At 42.1% G+C, this 16,727-nt stretch overlaps 1 protein-coding gene and 1 non-coding gene across 4 annotated transcripts in view; one reads left to right on the top strand and one right to left on the bottom strand.

Annotated features, from left to right (window-relative positions):
* Positions 1–6,246: 6,246 nt before the first annotated feature.
* The window catches only part of fgd5a (FYVE, RhoGEF and PH domain containing 5a), a 34,132-nt gene continuing 23,651 nt past the window's right edge, over positions 6,247–16,727 (bottom strand). For 2 of the 3 annotated variants that reach the window (XM_031278207.2, XM_031278215.2), the window contains 12 exons: positions 16,686–16,727; positions 15,958–16,029; positions 15,711–15,779; positions 12,269–12,352; positions 12,086–12,165; positions 11,832–11,928; positions 11,493–11,630; positions 11,117–11,219; positions 10,860–10,996; positions 9,456–9,584; positions 8,932–9,086; positions 6,247–6,498 (listed from right to left, as the gene is read on the bottom strand). The exon at positions 16,686–16,727 is cut by the window's right edge and continues 17 nt beyond it. In XM_031278207.2, the coding sequence (XP_031134067.1) occupies positions 6,462–6,498; positions 8,932–9,086; positions 9,456–9,584; positions 10,860–10,996; positions 11,117–11,219; positions 11,493–11,630; positions 11,832–11,928; positions 12,086–12,165; positions 12,269–12,352; positions 15,711–15,779; positions 15,958–16,029; positions 16,686–16,727 (1,143 nt within the window). In that variant the 3' untranslated portion in view covers positions 6,247–6,461. The remainder of the gene's footprint in view (positions 6,499–8,931; positions 9,087–9,455; positions 9,585–10,859; positions 10,997–11,116; positions 11,220–11,492; positions 11,631–11,831; positions 11,929–12,085; positions 12,166–12,268; positions 12,353–15,710; positions 15,780–15,957; positions 16,030–16,685) is intronic. The other variant, XM_031278224.2, reaches the window with a different exon arrangement.
* Positions 10,486–10,557, top strand: trnae-cuc. Its single transcript has one exon. It is a non-coding gene; the product is annotated as a tRNA-Glu (tRNA).

Raw genomic sequence — 16,727 nt, 5'->3', positions numbered from 1 at the left:
ACTTTTACTCCATCACTTCCTGGAAAACTGTCTATCTTCACTGATGACCTCATGCTGCACCAGGAGCTGTAAGTAAAAATTCCACCCAATATAGCGATTATACTTTCATAATCAGTGACCCCTGCCTGCCACTCCCATCTAATAAACCTGCCTCTGGCTTTCCCAACTGATATCCAGTGGATTTGCACTTGAGTGACCCCTCCCTGTGTTTTGTCCCGCCCCAGCATTCTGGTTCAACAGGAATTATATCGAATTGTGGAAGCAAGATTTTCTCCTCAACACAAGCAAGCAAACAATATTTTGTCACCATCACAACCCTCTGAAGGAAGAAATGTAGGACAGCGGGGTGCATAGTTTTCTGATGTCACAAGTTACGTGACGTAATAAAGTTAGTTTCTTGCAGGAGAGCAAATTAACACATGTTGTAGGAATTGCATACACTGTATAAAATATACTGGCTTCATTTTTTTTTTTTTTTTGGGGGGGGGGGGGAATTATTAGACTTGTATCTGGGCTGGGGACCCAGACGGTTCCTGTTGTGATGGCCATTTCTGCCATCCCAGCGGTGCCAGGGCAAACATCAGAGTGAGTAATGAGAGGAACAGACAGGAACAGAGGCAGGGAGGGATGAAAAACAATCCCTGGAAAAAGGAGATAAATAGTCCTTTTATCAAGAGACATGTCACAGACTGAATCTGCCTTTCTTCATCTGTCCTCAATTTGCATCTCATTCACTCTCTTCAGCTGTTTTCAATGTGTTGCCTTTCACAGTCCCCTCTTCTTTCCTATACACCCTTTTCATTTTTCAAGGCCGATAACTGCATGTTTGTGGACATAGAGAAGTTTAACAGGTTCTTCATTCAAATGGCCTTGAGGTAAACCAGTATTGCGACAGATATTGGGTTGACTTAGCTCATACTGTGCATGGCAACATAATGTTTGTAAAAACCTTTGGCTAAAGGGTTGGTTATCTCTAAAAGCAGCGTAATACTTTCCTCTTTTGCAAACTGTCAAAGTGACTTTCTTCTCAAGTCGTGACAAAAAATGACAAAAGAACATCTAAAAGTGTTTGTATTGTCTCTGGTTTAAAATGTTGTGCCAGCCACCACACAGCAGGTGAGACACTGAGCTGGAATATCAGTAGGGCTTTGGCCCTGTTGTGTTCATTAGTTTACTCAGCTGCTTATTTTATGCTGTCATTCATACTTATCGTCTAGCATATGTTCTCTATCATTCTCACGTAGATAGGAGCAATAGACAAGAACAAAGATCAGATGGAACACTTCCCGTTCAAAGAACCCTTACCTCAGAGTTTGGTCAGGTGTGTCTAATCTACAGTATTGTTTTGGAAAATTATTTTGAGATTACAGCATGGAAAGTTGCAAACAGGTCATGTAGGTTACTCAGCTTGGGAAGGAAGACTGGCCTCTTTGAAATGCCACCATACAGTCTGTTTCACTGTCTGATCTTGACTTAAATCTCACACCATCTTCCGCTTTTCCTATTGATTTATCATAATAATCTCAGTTTGATTCTGAACCTTTGGCCTGCGTAGCCTTGGAGTTTTGGTAATGCAATACAGGCACTCTATCTTGGATTTCTTATTGGCCTCCTGGATATAGATTTGAAACCTTTTGAGTGTGTACAAGGAGAAGCTGACCTTTTTTTTTACTTTGTTTAGAGGTCCTTTTCTTTCTTTTCTTCCTTACTTGCAGGAGGTTACCTAATCACTCTCTGCATCTCTGGCTCCCTGGCTACCAAGGGAAAGGTTTTGTGAATGTGTTTGCATGTGACTTCATGCTCAAGATGAGAAGTGGAACAAGGTGTCTTTAACTTTCAGGTGCTTGAAATGAACAACTTTCCCTGCTTACAATGCCTTTCTCACTTCTCTCTCTCTCTTTTGGTACTTCAAGTAAGTATTGGGTCATTGACACTCCTGGGATCATGTATCTAGAGCAACCCCAATATGCCTATTTTCTGTTCTGCCTACTTTCTGACTGACATGCAATCACTTCATCTTTATTCATCTAATTGAAAATGATCTTTTGGTCCTGATCTCTCCTTGTACTGGCCGATAAATTAAAGCCACACATTTCTTTTCTTTAGTAAGATCTCACATCGGGCCTGCTCTTATTAACTCTACAGCCATTAATATTGCAGATGTTGAAAAAGAAATAGGCCAAAATGTTTTGTGCTTTTTCTTTGTCTTTAAATATTTATGCTAGCACTGCTTTGATGGTTGCAGTCCATCTCTGTCTGACTTGGTTGTTTTGGCTTAGTGGAACTCTTTGGTATAACTAATTAACTCTGAGATGGCTCGTGTTACCCAGCATTCTGGCTGTGGCTGGGAAGTGAAAAGCCTAGAGAAAAGAAGGGCTCATTATGGTGTCTGCGGATGGGAATGTGTGTTTTATATTTGGCCAAATTACATCAGCAACAAGGCAACCGTTAGCCGTAATGATGTGTAATCCCTCTGGGCAATACAAATATGTCACCTTACTTTGACCTACTGTATAATTAGAGTGTCTCCCCTGGGTTAATCAGTGTAGTGAAAATGAATGGATTGCAGTATCACTTAAATGGCTTGACAAATACAGTAGTTCTTGTTTTTAGTGGGGGCATCATAGACCTTTGAAGTAATACATAGGTGCTGACAAGAACTGTGAAACCTCAGGACATCACAGTAAAAAAAAAAAAAAAAAGTAAAGATGATCAGAAGTAGAGTCTTGCAAACTGCTTCCAAAATGAAATTCTACACATTTCCTGTAAAGTAACAGATTAGTCAGCTGCAGTTATGTCAATTGAACTATCAGATTCAAACTTCAGAGGTTTAGCTTGGACAGTTAGTTTACCATCACTTGTGGAATTACTGCTGTGAAGTTTGCTGTTATATTTCTTACTCTTTTCATGAACAGATGTTCATTTAAAGTTAATTTTCAAAGACATCTCAAATTGAGTATTGATTGTATCAATCTGCACTGATATTACACCTTGAAATACCATTATATAATCACTAACAATATTCCCAAGCAAAAGTAATAGCAGTATGATAAGAAAATCAACTGAAATGTTGTCTTATGCATCTGTGTGTGTGTGTGTGTGTGTGTGTGTGTGTGTGTGTGTGTGTGTAGAAAAGACCTAGTATACCTGCAGCATAAAGTTGATGCCTGGTAGATGATACATGTCACACTACTTCCTAATAGCATTGCACTCTTTCCTTCTCTCTCTTGTTTTCAATACTGACACCTCAAGTTTTCTCTTAATTGTCCATTATTGAGGAAAACAACGAAGCTGCCTGAACATTTAGTACATATCATGCACTATAAATTATAAATTTGCTCTGCAAGTGAAAACTAATCTTGTGTTATAACATTTCATTCATCTTCTTTGAACTATGTAAACTCAAATACCCCCCAACACCAAGTTTATATTGGTAGACAAACAGAAACATGCATTTGGAACTCTCAAGTTTTCAGTCACCAGCATGTTACTGATACAGTTCAAATGAGATCTGTTTGGCATGATGTACTGCTGCCCTCTGCTGGATGAAAGAGAAAATTAACTGAACTGTTTGCCAATGCACACATACTGTACAATGGACACACACAGGAAAGTAAAGTAAAGTACGGCTTTTGTGAGGCTCATAGCTGCTGAGATTGTGTTAGACATGGCTATTTTGAGTGTGCAGTGTTTTTGTACTAAATTGTATATATTAATATACATAGGGCTTACAGTTGTAGGGGTTGAGTAGACAGAATACAGTATGACAGAATAATATGAGCAATTTATGATAAAATGCAATTGTGTATATACAAAATACGGCCTTAAAGGAGAAATCCGGCACAAAATGAACCTAGGGGTTAATAACATGTGTACCGAGTCGACCGTTCTCTGGGTTATGTTTTCATGCTAATAGAATGTGACCAGTTTTAGCGCAAACTGCTAATTAGCTTATAACGCTAGTTGTCGGGGCACGGATAAAGTAAAAAGAAAACGCTATTTCTATACTTCTAACAAGGCTCTAAATAGCACCACACTTCCACGGTAGCATAATGAGGGTCCCTCATTCACAAGCGAACCGTTCTGATGTATTCTCAACAAAAAAGTAACATTGCGCTTCACAATGGTAGTATAATTATACAGGGGATACTGTATTGGAATGGGTATCATTGTACAGGTGTTCATGTTCCACTCAGTTTATGTTTTGTAACTTATAATAAAGACACAGATTCATATGTAAGATCTGGCAGCACAGCACTGAAAGCACATGCAGTAAACTTTTTGAAGGAGTTTATTTTTGTATATTGTATCTATATACATGAACATTTACAATGCACTATATGCAAGAGGTACAATCCATAATAACACTATAAGTATGGTACATAAGAAACAGGTAGAAAAGCTGAACAGTACGTGATGAACAAATGTGTGCTTTAGAAATAATGTAGTTTGACAGATGAAAAATCACATGTAGTACAGCTGCATTCCGAATGGAGCTGGGCTAAGAGAAACTATGAATGCCAGATTATGTAAGAATAGTAGAGAAGAGTGAAACTTCAGTATCCATCCTACAGCTGCAGACATGAGGGGCTCAGATGACTCTTAACACTGGCAGTTTATAGGTAGTATGACAATGGCTTTTTTCCCCCAGCCGTTTCCATTAAGTCCAAGTGTTTAAAGTGTGATTTTATTCAGCAGTGTATATACAGCATGAACAAGGCATTAATAAAAATGGCACAATAGTATATTCTTATGTTACTGGGCTGAAACGGGATTAAAAATACTAGAAGGTTAATGTATATAAGAGTAGATAAAAAGTGAATGTTTTCTAAGGTCTCTTCTGGAGACATGACCTTAGTACAGTACTTTGATAATATAAAGACGGACAAGGAGTACAATTTCATGTAAGGGCACATTCATCATCAATTGCAAATTGCACTGCATTCAACTGGAAGAAATCAATTTCAACTTCAGAACTGACATTTTTCTTTTTCAAAACCTAGATATTCAAATACAAAGTATCTTTGATAGTGTTCATCCTTAGAAATACTGTTGACTGGTTGTCATGCTGAAGGTCATTCCATAGCTTTGTAGGTTCAACATAATAGCAACACTGTGTAAAATTCCACAAGAAATATAATGTACACACACTGGGATGATTAAGATGACCTCTTACTCAGAACATACTTTTTTCTATACAAGCAAATCCTATAATTCACTTCAATATCTGCAGTGTATATTTCATAATATATATTCAGAATACCAAATATCTCTCTAAAACGAATACTGCAAATACTACCACAGTATGGAGCAAAGTTTGTTTGTGAGGTTATACCCATCACAGAACACAGGCTGTAACTGTCTCACATAGAAAAATGAAGGATGGGACGTTCTCCTCCAGAAAAAAAAGAGTGGAATCCAGTGGAAAGACAACGCTTTCCAGAAAAAGAAAAGAGTTGACTCGGAGACCTTGTTTTGTGTGTGGGATGGTCCTTGTAAAAAGGTGAAACAGAGGGAATAAAATGTTCTTTTGGATGAAGCATTTGATGTATCCAAGCTGCACTTAAAAAGTGAAGGCTTCTGTGAACTCGGCTGGATCAGCGCGTTGGAAACCATAGCGTCTTCATATGTTAGATCATACTCCAACAAGAGGTTTCCACTGCTCCCTTCCACATAGCGTCATCCCCATAGACTGTAAATTAGTGGACAGAGCATGTGTGACGTCACCCATTGGTTTGTGAAGATCTGCTATGAGTCGTCGAGTTTTCCGTTACGGGTTCAGCCATCCTGGTTGCGGATGTGACGATTTTAGACTAAAGGGAGGAGTGAGGGAGGAGCTGCTTACACTCTACGTTACGTTACACACTTTCACTGGCAATCACATCATAGCCCCCTGCTTTATCGCTTTATTGGCGATTTTAAAATCAACGAGACCATAATTCAAAAAATGAACATGATTCTGTGTTGCAGAAGACTTAAGACTAGCGACTGAGACCATAAACTCATTATGAAAGTGTTTACTGAGGTAATAAATCAAGTGAGAAGTGGGTCAATTTCTCATAGACTTCTACAGAAACCGAACTCCTTTTGCAACCGCACGTGTCGCCCCCTGCTGGAATTCAGAGAGAATGCAGGTTTAAGGAGTCACCCCCTGCTGGAATTCAGATAGAAAGCAGGTTTAAGGCACTTCCGCATTTGCAGCACTTCGCCGAACCGGTTGCCTTGTCCATTAATGTACAGTCTATGGTCATCCCCCACTTTTACCTTCCTACCATTGGGTGGCAGGCTTGTCTAAGATCCCCCTGGTGACTACATTTTCACATATTCCACAACAACAGGTCAGATGTGATGAATTCTTACTGATGGTCTGAGTTCAGAAGCAGCAGGTAGCTTTGTTGTGCTCCACGGAGGAGTTCTATCAGTCACAGACAGCAGGGCGTGTTCATTTAATTGAGCAGGTGCTATAAAACAGTAGCCTCCTCCATGGCATTGACCCATCTAGAACACAAGAAAAAAACGTTTAACATAATGGTTCATGGAAAACTTAAAGGGGCACTCCACTGATTTGACATGACAGAGTCACTTTACCCCTCCCAGACTACTGCTTTTATCATGCAGAAACAGATACTACTGGTTGCATTATAGCAGGGGTTGGCAACCTTAGGCACGTGTGCCACCATTGGCATGCGGTAGCTCAACCAATGGCGCACACTTGGTGTGCAAGAGAATTTTGGGAAATTTCCCAGTCCGCATGCCAAATGACCTCTTTCACAGTCATTGGCAGGAGCACAGCCTGTTATTTACGGTAGTTTGATTGACGTTTTTCCCCATTCGCATTCCGCGACAACCCGCCCTACTCTGCCTCTGATTGGCTAGTACTTTTTCATAACATTTGCTTGTTTGCTACTACACATATGTAAAAAAATATATGCACTTAACACTTTTTACAAAGAAAAACCCTGAGATAATTAAAGGTATAGTAAGTGATGTTAATCCAATACACTTTTTGTCAAATTCAGCGAATATCTCCTCACCGTCACCTAGTGCTCTATTTTTCTGTGTGCGCTAAAAAGAAAATTGAATTCCTACACAGACCTGACTGTGTACATGCAAAACAAACAAAAAGAAAAAAAAAAAAGAAAAGAAACCTCTGTGATTTCAAAGGAGTGAAAACTGATAAGGGCTCTAGTCATTATGGACAAGTGAGTAAGGCCGGCTTCACACTGCCTGCGTGTCGTGAGCGTGGCGTTTCTGTTGCGTGTCAGCTGCGTGGCGGCTGGCGTGTCTTTACACACCAGAAACGTGTCTGACGCGGCGCTGCTGCTGCTAGCCTTGTCTGTACACATGTATGTTTCCCATTGATAAAATGAAATACCATGTTAAACATAAATATAGACTGGTTTGATTACAGTAAAGACGTCGGCAGTATTGACGGCAAAATAGGCTACAGAATATTTCGTTCTGTATTGACAGGTGCAATATTAGAAAATCGATTATTTTTTTTTAATTACATTTATATCTGCATTTATATCAAAACCTAGAGACTTTCAGACATCAACATATCATTTATTAATATGTATTCGTGTCAAAATTACATATAAACATCTCACATTTCCTATTCTATTTTGCCTGGAAACGCTTCCAACACGATTACGTGTTGCGTGAAAAATAGGCGTCGGTTTTATTTCTATTATGCGTGCGTTTTCGGCACGGCTCGAGCTGCGCCTGAGACGTGCGTGTCATGCAGGCAGTGTGTAAGCTCTAACCTGTTAACATAGGAGCTGAAATATAAACGGACATGCCACGCAGCTGACACGCCTACGCGACGCAGCCAGTGTGTAGCCGGCCTAATAACGTTAGCTTCGCTGTTTCACTGTTTGCTGTTTTCAACAGGTCAGTTTAACCTCGTCCGTTTGCTATTGTTTCTAATGGCTACTGCAGCAGTAGCGACAGTTTGCTTATCCACAACTTAACGTGAGCTAATATCGACTGCCATATTTCGTTTAGTCAGCAGAGACACTAACAGAAGTCGTCGCTATGGCAAGGCGTGTCCATGAATCTGGGGGGGCGGAGATTCTGAAGGAGGGGTGTATTTGTTTTAGCCTGGGAAAACCCTGAGGAACTTCTGGCAAATTTGAGATTTGCTCTGCAAGTCAGTCTGGCCAAGAGCCCATTCAAGCCCATTTCCATTTTTTCCAAATCGAGGCACCAATCACAACCGTTGAGGCGGGCTTTACACGATGACGATAGCGCAGCGACGGCAAGCAGCCTTTTGTTTACATTCAACATGACGGCCACCGAAGCGCAGCAACCCGTTGATGCCGCTGTCGCTGCTACGTCACCCGGATCGTTGGTCTGATTGGTTGAAGGACTATCCAATTGCGCCCAGAGGCATTTGAGCGGCGTCTGTTGGTGACACCCCTTTGGAAATGAGCTGCGAATGAAGCTTGTCCAGACCATGGATGTATTAAGAGAACGGTCCAGACCCACTCTCAGTTACAACTGAGAAGGGCCTGGTGTCAACCAGGCTATATTTGTTTGGCAGTTGAGTTCAAACATCAAAAATCTTGGCGCAGCATCGCTTACTGCACCTTTAAGCTGACAGTATGTAACAAGCTGATCCAGATACATTGTCAACAGTCATTATGGTAATTGGTGCCTTTTGTACGGATCAGATTAAGTTGGAAGAGATAAACAAATGCACTCTCACTACCACTTAGGACAACAATCTTCCATGAGATATACAGGTCATATGGGAGTATGAGGAAACCTTGTGCTCACAGCTCCCTGGTGGTCTAGTGGTTAGGATTCAGCGCTCTCGCTGCCGCAGCCTGGGTTTGATTCCCGGTCAGGGAATGTGATTTTAATGAACACTTCAGCTCCGATACAGAAAAAAAGCCATTTCTGCATAAACAAAGCACCAGTGCTGACCTGCGAGCAGTGTTTGGATCATCAGCCCTGAATGTATAGTAAAGGGTTTTCTTGTGGTATAGATGGAACACATTGCTGCTTTCTTCTCCCTCTGGCCTCTCTGTCAGCTTGACGGTGAAGCCCTGCAGAGGTAGACTCTCTGAAGCAGCTTTATCCTGAAGAAGGAACCAGAGTGAAGACATTAAACACAAATGCAAATGAGTTAAAAACACCAATCTTGCTGTCAGCAGCAAAATGCAAATAACAATGATTTCATGCTTCAAGAAGAACAAAGCAGTGCAACACTCAGATGCACACTTGTCAAAGAAAAACAGAGAGAGAGCACAGAGAATCCCTTCATTAGTCTCATAAAGTGTTCTGCCCAGGAGGAAATATGAGTGTTAAATAGTTCTGTACTGCATTGTTTCAGATGTGAAGAAGAAAAAGGATAGTTAAAGGTAGCGAGGAAATGCCTCTGTGATTAAGTGATTATGAGAGTGTGCAAGTGTTTTTGGGCTGGTGTGGGAGACTCTGTGCCCCCTCACCTCACGGGCTGTGAAGGTGTAGAGCACCTTGTCTTTGAGGAGGAACCATAGTCGCTTCCACTTCCTCTTGCTCTTCTTCCGGCGCTGCAGGCTGCCACTCATGGTGGAGCCCTCCACAGTAAGCGACACCTGATGAAATGCATGACACATTAGATACACATTATCCTACATTAATGCAGATACACAGATAGAAGGACTGGATAATACAGTGGTTCTCAACCTTTTTTGCGCAAGCTCCCCCCTATCCATTTTCCAGGTCCCTTACCCCTCAAAAATCATCAAAAATGCATATCATTGAATGAAAAATGTTTGACGGCTATGTTCGTAGACTTATCAAAGATAAATTATGTTAATGTTTAATGAAGACTTTAAAGTTTACGACAAGACCAATTTATAGCGCTGCAGTACAGAGTTCATATAAGATGATACTCTGACGTCCTGTTATCATGAAGGCAGCACGGAGCTGCGCCACACGAAGCTGACAGAAACACTAAAAGAGAAGAGTGACGATACACCACCTGTTCAGTCGCAGTGGCCTAAACTGGCAGGTTTTAATGTTGCAGACCATTGCAAAAGTAGTTTAAAGTGTAAACTTGTATTGTTGTGAATCTTTGGTGTAAACTTGCCTTAAAACAAACGCCCGCAAGGGTACCTCAACGCGCCCCTTTCCAAAATATTGCTTCCAGTGCCCCCATCCTTTGAACGCCCCCGGGGAGGCTGTATCACCCCCGTTGAGAAACACTGTCATAGTATAACCTGAACCTTTGGCAATATAAGGTAACACAACAAGAACAACAAGGCCACAAACAGTTTCAACAAGAATTGACAATAAGGATACCAAATCTAGTTTCAGGATTGCATTACATTCCTGTTATTTTGTCCAACCCCTGAAGATAGGAATGAAGGGTAGAGAGGTAGATAGTGAACCCTACTCGCAGCTGTTTTGCACTATAACACTAGCTTCTTCAGTGTATCAGTTGTCATACATGCCAGACATTCGAGTACACAAGCTTGACACACATGTTACAACTCCCTGGTGGTCTAGTGGTTAGGATTCGGCGCTCTCACCGCCGCGGCCCGGGTTCGATTCCCGGTCAGGGAACATTCTTTACTTATTGAATATTAAGTAAAATACCTACTGTATCATAAGTAAAATACCTACTGTAACACTAAAGTAGGTATTATGTGTTGAAAGTGAGCATGTTTTCATCCAAACAAAACAATAAGTCAAATGAGGCGTCTCTATCCTCACCTTAACGTCCATCATGATCATATTTACACTAAGTTAGTAAAATTAGTCTGGGATACATTGTTATTAAAAGATGCCATATTTTGAGTCTTGTCAAATGCAAATGCATGTGATGCATGAAATGACAAGAGGTATAGATGGCAATTGTAGTCCACCTGGTTGAGAGGGGAGGTGCTCTTCCTGCTCTTCCACAAACTCGGGGGCTGCAGGCTCTGGAAGACAGCAGAGAGGGGACGGCTGGCTCGGTGAGTCCGAGGGCTGGAGTTACCGCATGCCCCCGACACGCTGCCACCTACAGACACAAACACAGTTAATACCATATCAGAGAGGAAGCATCACACCAAGATATTTTTCTTTCCGCTGTACTCCCCCAACAGTGAGACACTTCTACATACAGAAAGCAGAGATTCACCTTTTTTCCTGAGCTCAGCATAGCAGTGGTCACACACTTTGGCAACCCTGTCTTTGAGGTACTTCAGTGGGTATCTGTTCCTGGAACAAGCACGACACACCACCTGCTCAGAGAGACAGAATACAAAGATTTACATACCGCACATAGACATAGATTTACATATTACATAGAAGGGCTATCTTTGACCTTAGGATACTTGATATTTGAACCAAAAGACCAAAAATGATACATTATTAAAAATGTCTATTTAAAGCATGTCACTTGTTTGGTGACATTATTACTCTTTCATTCGATAATTTGTAGAGATTAAATTTTGAACCTAGGATAAGTCAACCACAACGAGTCACAGTAGTTTTTGCAATTCTGTGTGTCTGACCTTGCCACAGGCGTTGCAGTGGTGTCGTCTCAGCGTGAGGCTAAAGTCAGAGGTACAGTTCATGCACATCATCACATGAGAAACTGGCACCAGTACAGGAGCAGCCTCACCCAGGGCCATCCACAACTTCTCACGGGCCTGTGGATACATACGAGGTGACATTAGACGAGGTGAGAATGATGTCGAGATTTTATAAACAGATGTTACTGTCTGTAAAACACAACTAATTATAAGTCTTAGTTAAAGGAATATAACAGATAGTTTCAGTAGCAACATTTTGTGAAACAACCCAGATGAAAAATAGCTCTAACTTCATCAAAGAGCCTTAAGTTTTCTTACCTCACTGCAGGGACCACCAAACGTACAGAGTCCTGCAGCATGGTCTGCTATGGCTCGACTCAATGTGTGGAACCAGTCCTCCCTCTCTCCAACTGAACTGTAGACAGAAGCAGACAAACAATTACAGCTGATCCTGCTGAAAGGCTTTAGACTTGACGTAGAGAGTTGTTTTTAATTACAGGAGAAAAGGAGCCTTGGGCAAGTTTTCAAATTCACAGACATTGATTTCAAGCTTTTGGCAGTCAGATGCTCACCTGGCTGAGAGTGTAATAGTGATGTCAGACACCTCAATCCTAAGACAGTTCAGCACGTTGTCTAGGACAGGTTTGCTCACCTGTGTGTGTGTATGAGGGGCAAAACACATCACAGTTCAGCCATTGCGTAAAGTGATAAAGTTGGAGATGAGCCGAGATTGTCAGAGAAAAATGTTAATGTACCTTCATCCCAGAGAGAGAAAGTGTGTTCTTAAGTCTGTATTTTCCATCCTGCTGAGGGTAGGTGTACAGCATTATATCGTTCATCTGATAAAGAACATAGAAAGAGGAAAGAAGAGGTATATTATGTTAGATTTCACTTTTTGGGAATGTAAAACTTATTCAGGTTGTAATACCCCCTAATTACCAAAAGGTGGTGGTGTTACCTTGAGAGAAATAGCAGAAATTGCAGCACACACCTCTTTGTTTAGTCTTTCTTTCTTGAAAGCAACTTCCTGGGCTCAATTACTTAAATCATGTTTCCTTTCACAGTGTTCACACATCTGTGCTACCCCTAAACACAAAATTCCCATGTATTCACACAACAAAATAAGGCATTAAAAGTGTTTATTTGCTTATCAGACGAAAAGTATTGTGATCCCCTGAACACACTGAGTAGTCCATTGTGTTACGAGAGGTATTTCATTTCTTCCCAGACAAAAGAGATGACATCACTGGTCACACCTAATGTGTGCTCTAAACATCCGCTGGGGCCGTAAAGGCAGCATCCAGGAATTCTCCACCCTGCTCCGGGCTCCAGGCCTCACCTCGCCCTTCCAGCCTTCTCATGCTACACTGAGAACCAAAACTGGGTGGAACCGGCCACCTTCACCACAACAACAACAACACAAACAGCAGAAGTTACGGGTTCACTGGCTTGACAGGCTAGAGACAAAACAGTGGACGATAGCCAAGCCCCGAGCCCTGCCTCCGACCTCTGGGCTGCAGCCACCACAGTTTGTCTGCTCCACCCTGTGCTGCTCATTTACTCGAAGATTCCTTCCACAGAAACCCAACCAAGTGCCATGTTAACAGACTTCACAAACGACTTTCCCAGATGAGATGCAATATGTTCCTACTTGACCCTTTGGCACCTAAGGGCATTTAGTTTTTCAACAGTGGCATTTCATCTCATCCAGTAACCCTTCACCTCATTCACCTGCCTCTTTCACTCATACTCTCTTCCCTCTTCCAGTTTTCTCCATCTCCATCCTCCTTTTAATCCCTTCCCTCACTCATTCACCCCATTTCTCTTTCTTCTTTGAGCCCAGGCTTGTGACATGGTTGCAGCTTCTCTCTGTCTCTGAGGTGAGTGATGGCTTTCATCTTCACCGTTGTTTGGATTCTCTTTTCTTAAAAGCCCATAAATAACACCTGACCCACTGAAGCCGTCAACTTCAAGGGAGTGAATGGCTATGTAACCTTAATAGCCTACAAGTGTCAACCACCAACCCTTTTCAGCCATCGCTCAACTGCATTCTCTTTAGAGGGATTGGGAGAATGATGGAATAGAGCAAAATGAAGATAAAGATAGAACAAACATCAATCCATATCTTCACGTTATATTCTGATCCGATCCACTAAGCCAAAATCATAAATGCTTCTCCTGCGGATATGTAGCTCAAGCATAATTCATAACATGAGACAGCACTGATTGCACATGGAACAATAGAGTGGGCTTCTCTATTTCACGTTATGTGTTTGTGTAGCACCACCACGCCTCCTCCGCCACCTCCTCCTCCCTGCATTCTACAGGGTGTCTGGCCTTCACTTTGCTGTCAGTCCCCTCCCAATACACAGGAAGCCAGCATCCAGTGACCCACACCAAACATCCTGTAAGGAAGTGGGGCCCTGGAAAACAAGTCCTGAAAGGGGAGGAGAGGAGAAAGGCGGAGAGGGAGGCCCTTTCTGGATGGGTGTGGTGCCAAGCGGAGGTCTTACAGCCTTGGCCTCGTGCCCCCCTCCCAACCTCACCTACCTCGCAGACCAATGTCCACCCAACATTCTCCAATATTTTCACAGACCAAACTGGCTTTATTTTTTGCCAGTGCTTCAACAATATGGCAGGTGTTTTCTATAGTAGTGCAAATCAATGATGTAACAACCCCTTTGTCATTACAAACTCATGGTGTGCATCCAAACTGTGTTTAAACTCTCATAACTTTATTTTAAAGGAACACGCCAACTTATTGGGACTTTAGCTTATTCACCGTATCCCCCAGAGTTAGATAAGTCCATACATAACCTTCTCATCTCCGTGTGTGTCGTAACTCTGTCTGACGCACCCACCGCTAGCCTAGCTTAGCACAGATGCTGGAGGTGACCGGCTCCATCTAGCCTACTGCTCCCAATAAGTGACAAAATAATGCCAACATATTCATATTTACATGTTGTGATTTTGTAGTATATTTAGTTGCAGCACTGCGTTGCTGATGTGTGGAGAAGGAACTTCGTTGACACTGCTCTCGATTATACAAAAAGGTTTATTACATCAGAGATTTCAGCATCAATTTACAGACTCCATGGACATCTGGGGGGACGACCGACCCAATCTTCAAAATATGTTGCTCTGCCTTTTCTTTGTGTGCACACAGTATATATTCTATGCATTGTACTAACAAGGACGTGATATGTATATGTGTATATGTAAGTATCTCATTGGAGCAGAAAACTGACCAATCGATGCCTTTTATCTGGCATAACTCCAAAAAAAGACACTTCTGTCCTGGAGGGACCCTCTGCTCATGTTAACAGTTTCCAGATGTTTCAGTAAAAGTGGGGTAAAGTTCATGCATCTCCTTATACCAACTCTTAAGTCAAAGTTTATAGAAAGTTATAGAATGTTCATATACTACAATTTGTATAGTCACAGCGTGTACAAATAACAAGGTCACATGAGACACAGCCATCTTCTAACTGTATACATACTGGGAACTATATTCTCAGAAGGCGAAGCACTGCTACTTGGGCGGAGTGATTTGCTCGCAGCACCTGAGAAGCCCCGTGGAGAGGAGCAGAGAGTTCGCCTGGAGTTCGTTCAGTTGCTGCGAGCAAATCACTCCGCCCAAGAAGCATATTGGGAGCAGTAGGCTAGATAGAGCCGGTTACCTCCAGGATCTGTGCTAAGTGAGGCTAGCGGTGGGTGCGGCAGACAGAGTTACAACTCGCACGGAGATGGGAAGGGTATGTATGGACTTATCTAACTCTGGGGGATACGGTGAATAAGCTAAAGTCCCAATAAGTCGGCGTGTTCCTTAAAACTTTAGTGGAGATGCCAAGGTTTCCAAAGATATCAAAAATGTGAGGCTGGATCTTGGGAAAATGGGTACAAAATGATGCAGACATGGAGTCTTGAAGTTCCATTCTCAACTCAGATTTTAACAGCCTATAAGAAATACTTTGACATTTTGCGACAAATGCTTATTCGCTTTTTTGCAGAGATTTAGATGACATGATTACTCATATCTGACAGTGGTAAGGGTCTTCTCATCTAACTCTTGGAAAGAGAGCTAAATAGCATATTTGTCGAACTATTACTTTGAAACTGCAGGAGGGAACAAAAGGGAAAAACTGTATTTTAAAGGCTTGAAATCTAGCTAATACATTCTAATAATGTGTCTTTTACCAGAAACAGGTGTCGGGGCTGCCTGCTTTTCCTCGAGACCTTCATGAGTGTGCCCTCTTTGACAAACATCTGCCAAAGGAAACAACGCACAGAGAAAAAGCATAAGAAAGGCATGTTCGGCCGTCAAATTGCTGCTTACATTAACTATGTTTTAGACCCTATGAAGGCCTTCAGATACTGTTCTTCTGATGTCATAACAGAACAGTGTGTTGCTGTGAGACATTTACACTAGCCACATAATGCTCACCCTTCCGGGCTTCAGGAGGTCCCTCTTGCCCTTCACGCTGTACTCTATGTGGACCAGACGCAGCAAGTTCTCCTGAGGGAGCAGAGAGAGAGAGTGTAGAGATGAAGGGAGATTATCCAGTGATAGATGGAAGAGGAGACAAATAATGAACACTGTTTGTTCGTGAATGAAAGGGAGGGAGGCGGTAGGAGATGTGATACTGAAAACTGAATGGGGGGGGGGGGCAGAGATAGAAGAGCCTGTGTTTCAACTGTCAGTCAGCCTGTGCGTGTGTGTCGGTGCATGTGCATAGAGGAGAAAAAAAAGCGAGTGTGATAAACAGAGGAGGCAAGCCAAAGGGAGGCACAAGGGATCTTGACAGTGTTGAAGGGGGAGCGTAAGTCATGTCCACCCTTACACTGCTTCCTTTGTAATGATACACCTGGGACTTTATGATGACATTGTCTTTCCTCGCCCCTTTCGTTAATCAACAAGCTGCGGAGGCCGGCACCAAAGAGGGATAGACCTCTCCTTCACTCCAGCATGTCATTTAGAAGAGGGATTAATACAAAACCTCCACTGTCTAACTTCTTCACGCATGATCTCCATCCGAAAATTGCTCTTTCATTGCCAAGCAGAATATAAAGTCCCTCAATAACAGCACGCGGGGCTGTGAATATATCAAACTCAAAAGGAGCTAAACAGTCCGAATGTTATAAACACATGGAATGTTTCCAGAGTAAACTCACCCCCTGTTTTAGATTGTCATTGGCCTGGTCTGCCACCTCGGA

This window comes from Sander lucioperca, chromosome 6 (genome assembly GCF_008315115.2).
Source record: "Sander lucioperca isolate FBNREF2018 chromosome 6, SLUC_FBN_1.2, whole genome shotgun sequence".
NCBI lineage: Eukaryota > Metazoa > Chordata > Actinopteri > Perciformes > Percidae > Sander > Sander lucioperca.
Note: the sequence above shows the minus strand (reverse complement) of the source record. Positions and strands in the feature narration are given on the sequence as shown.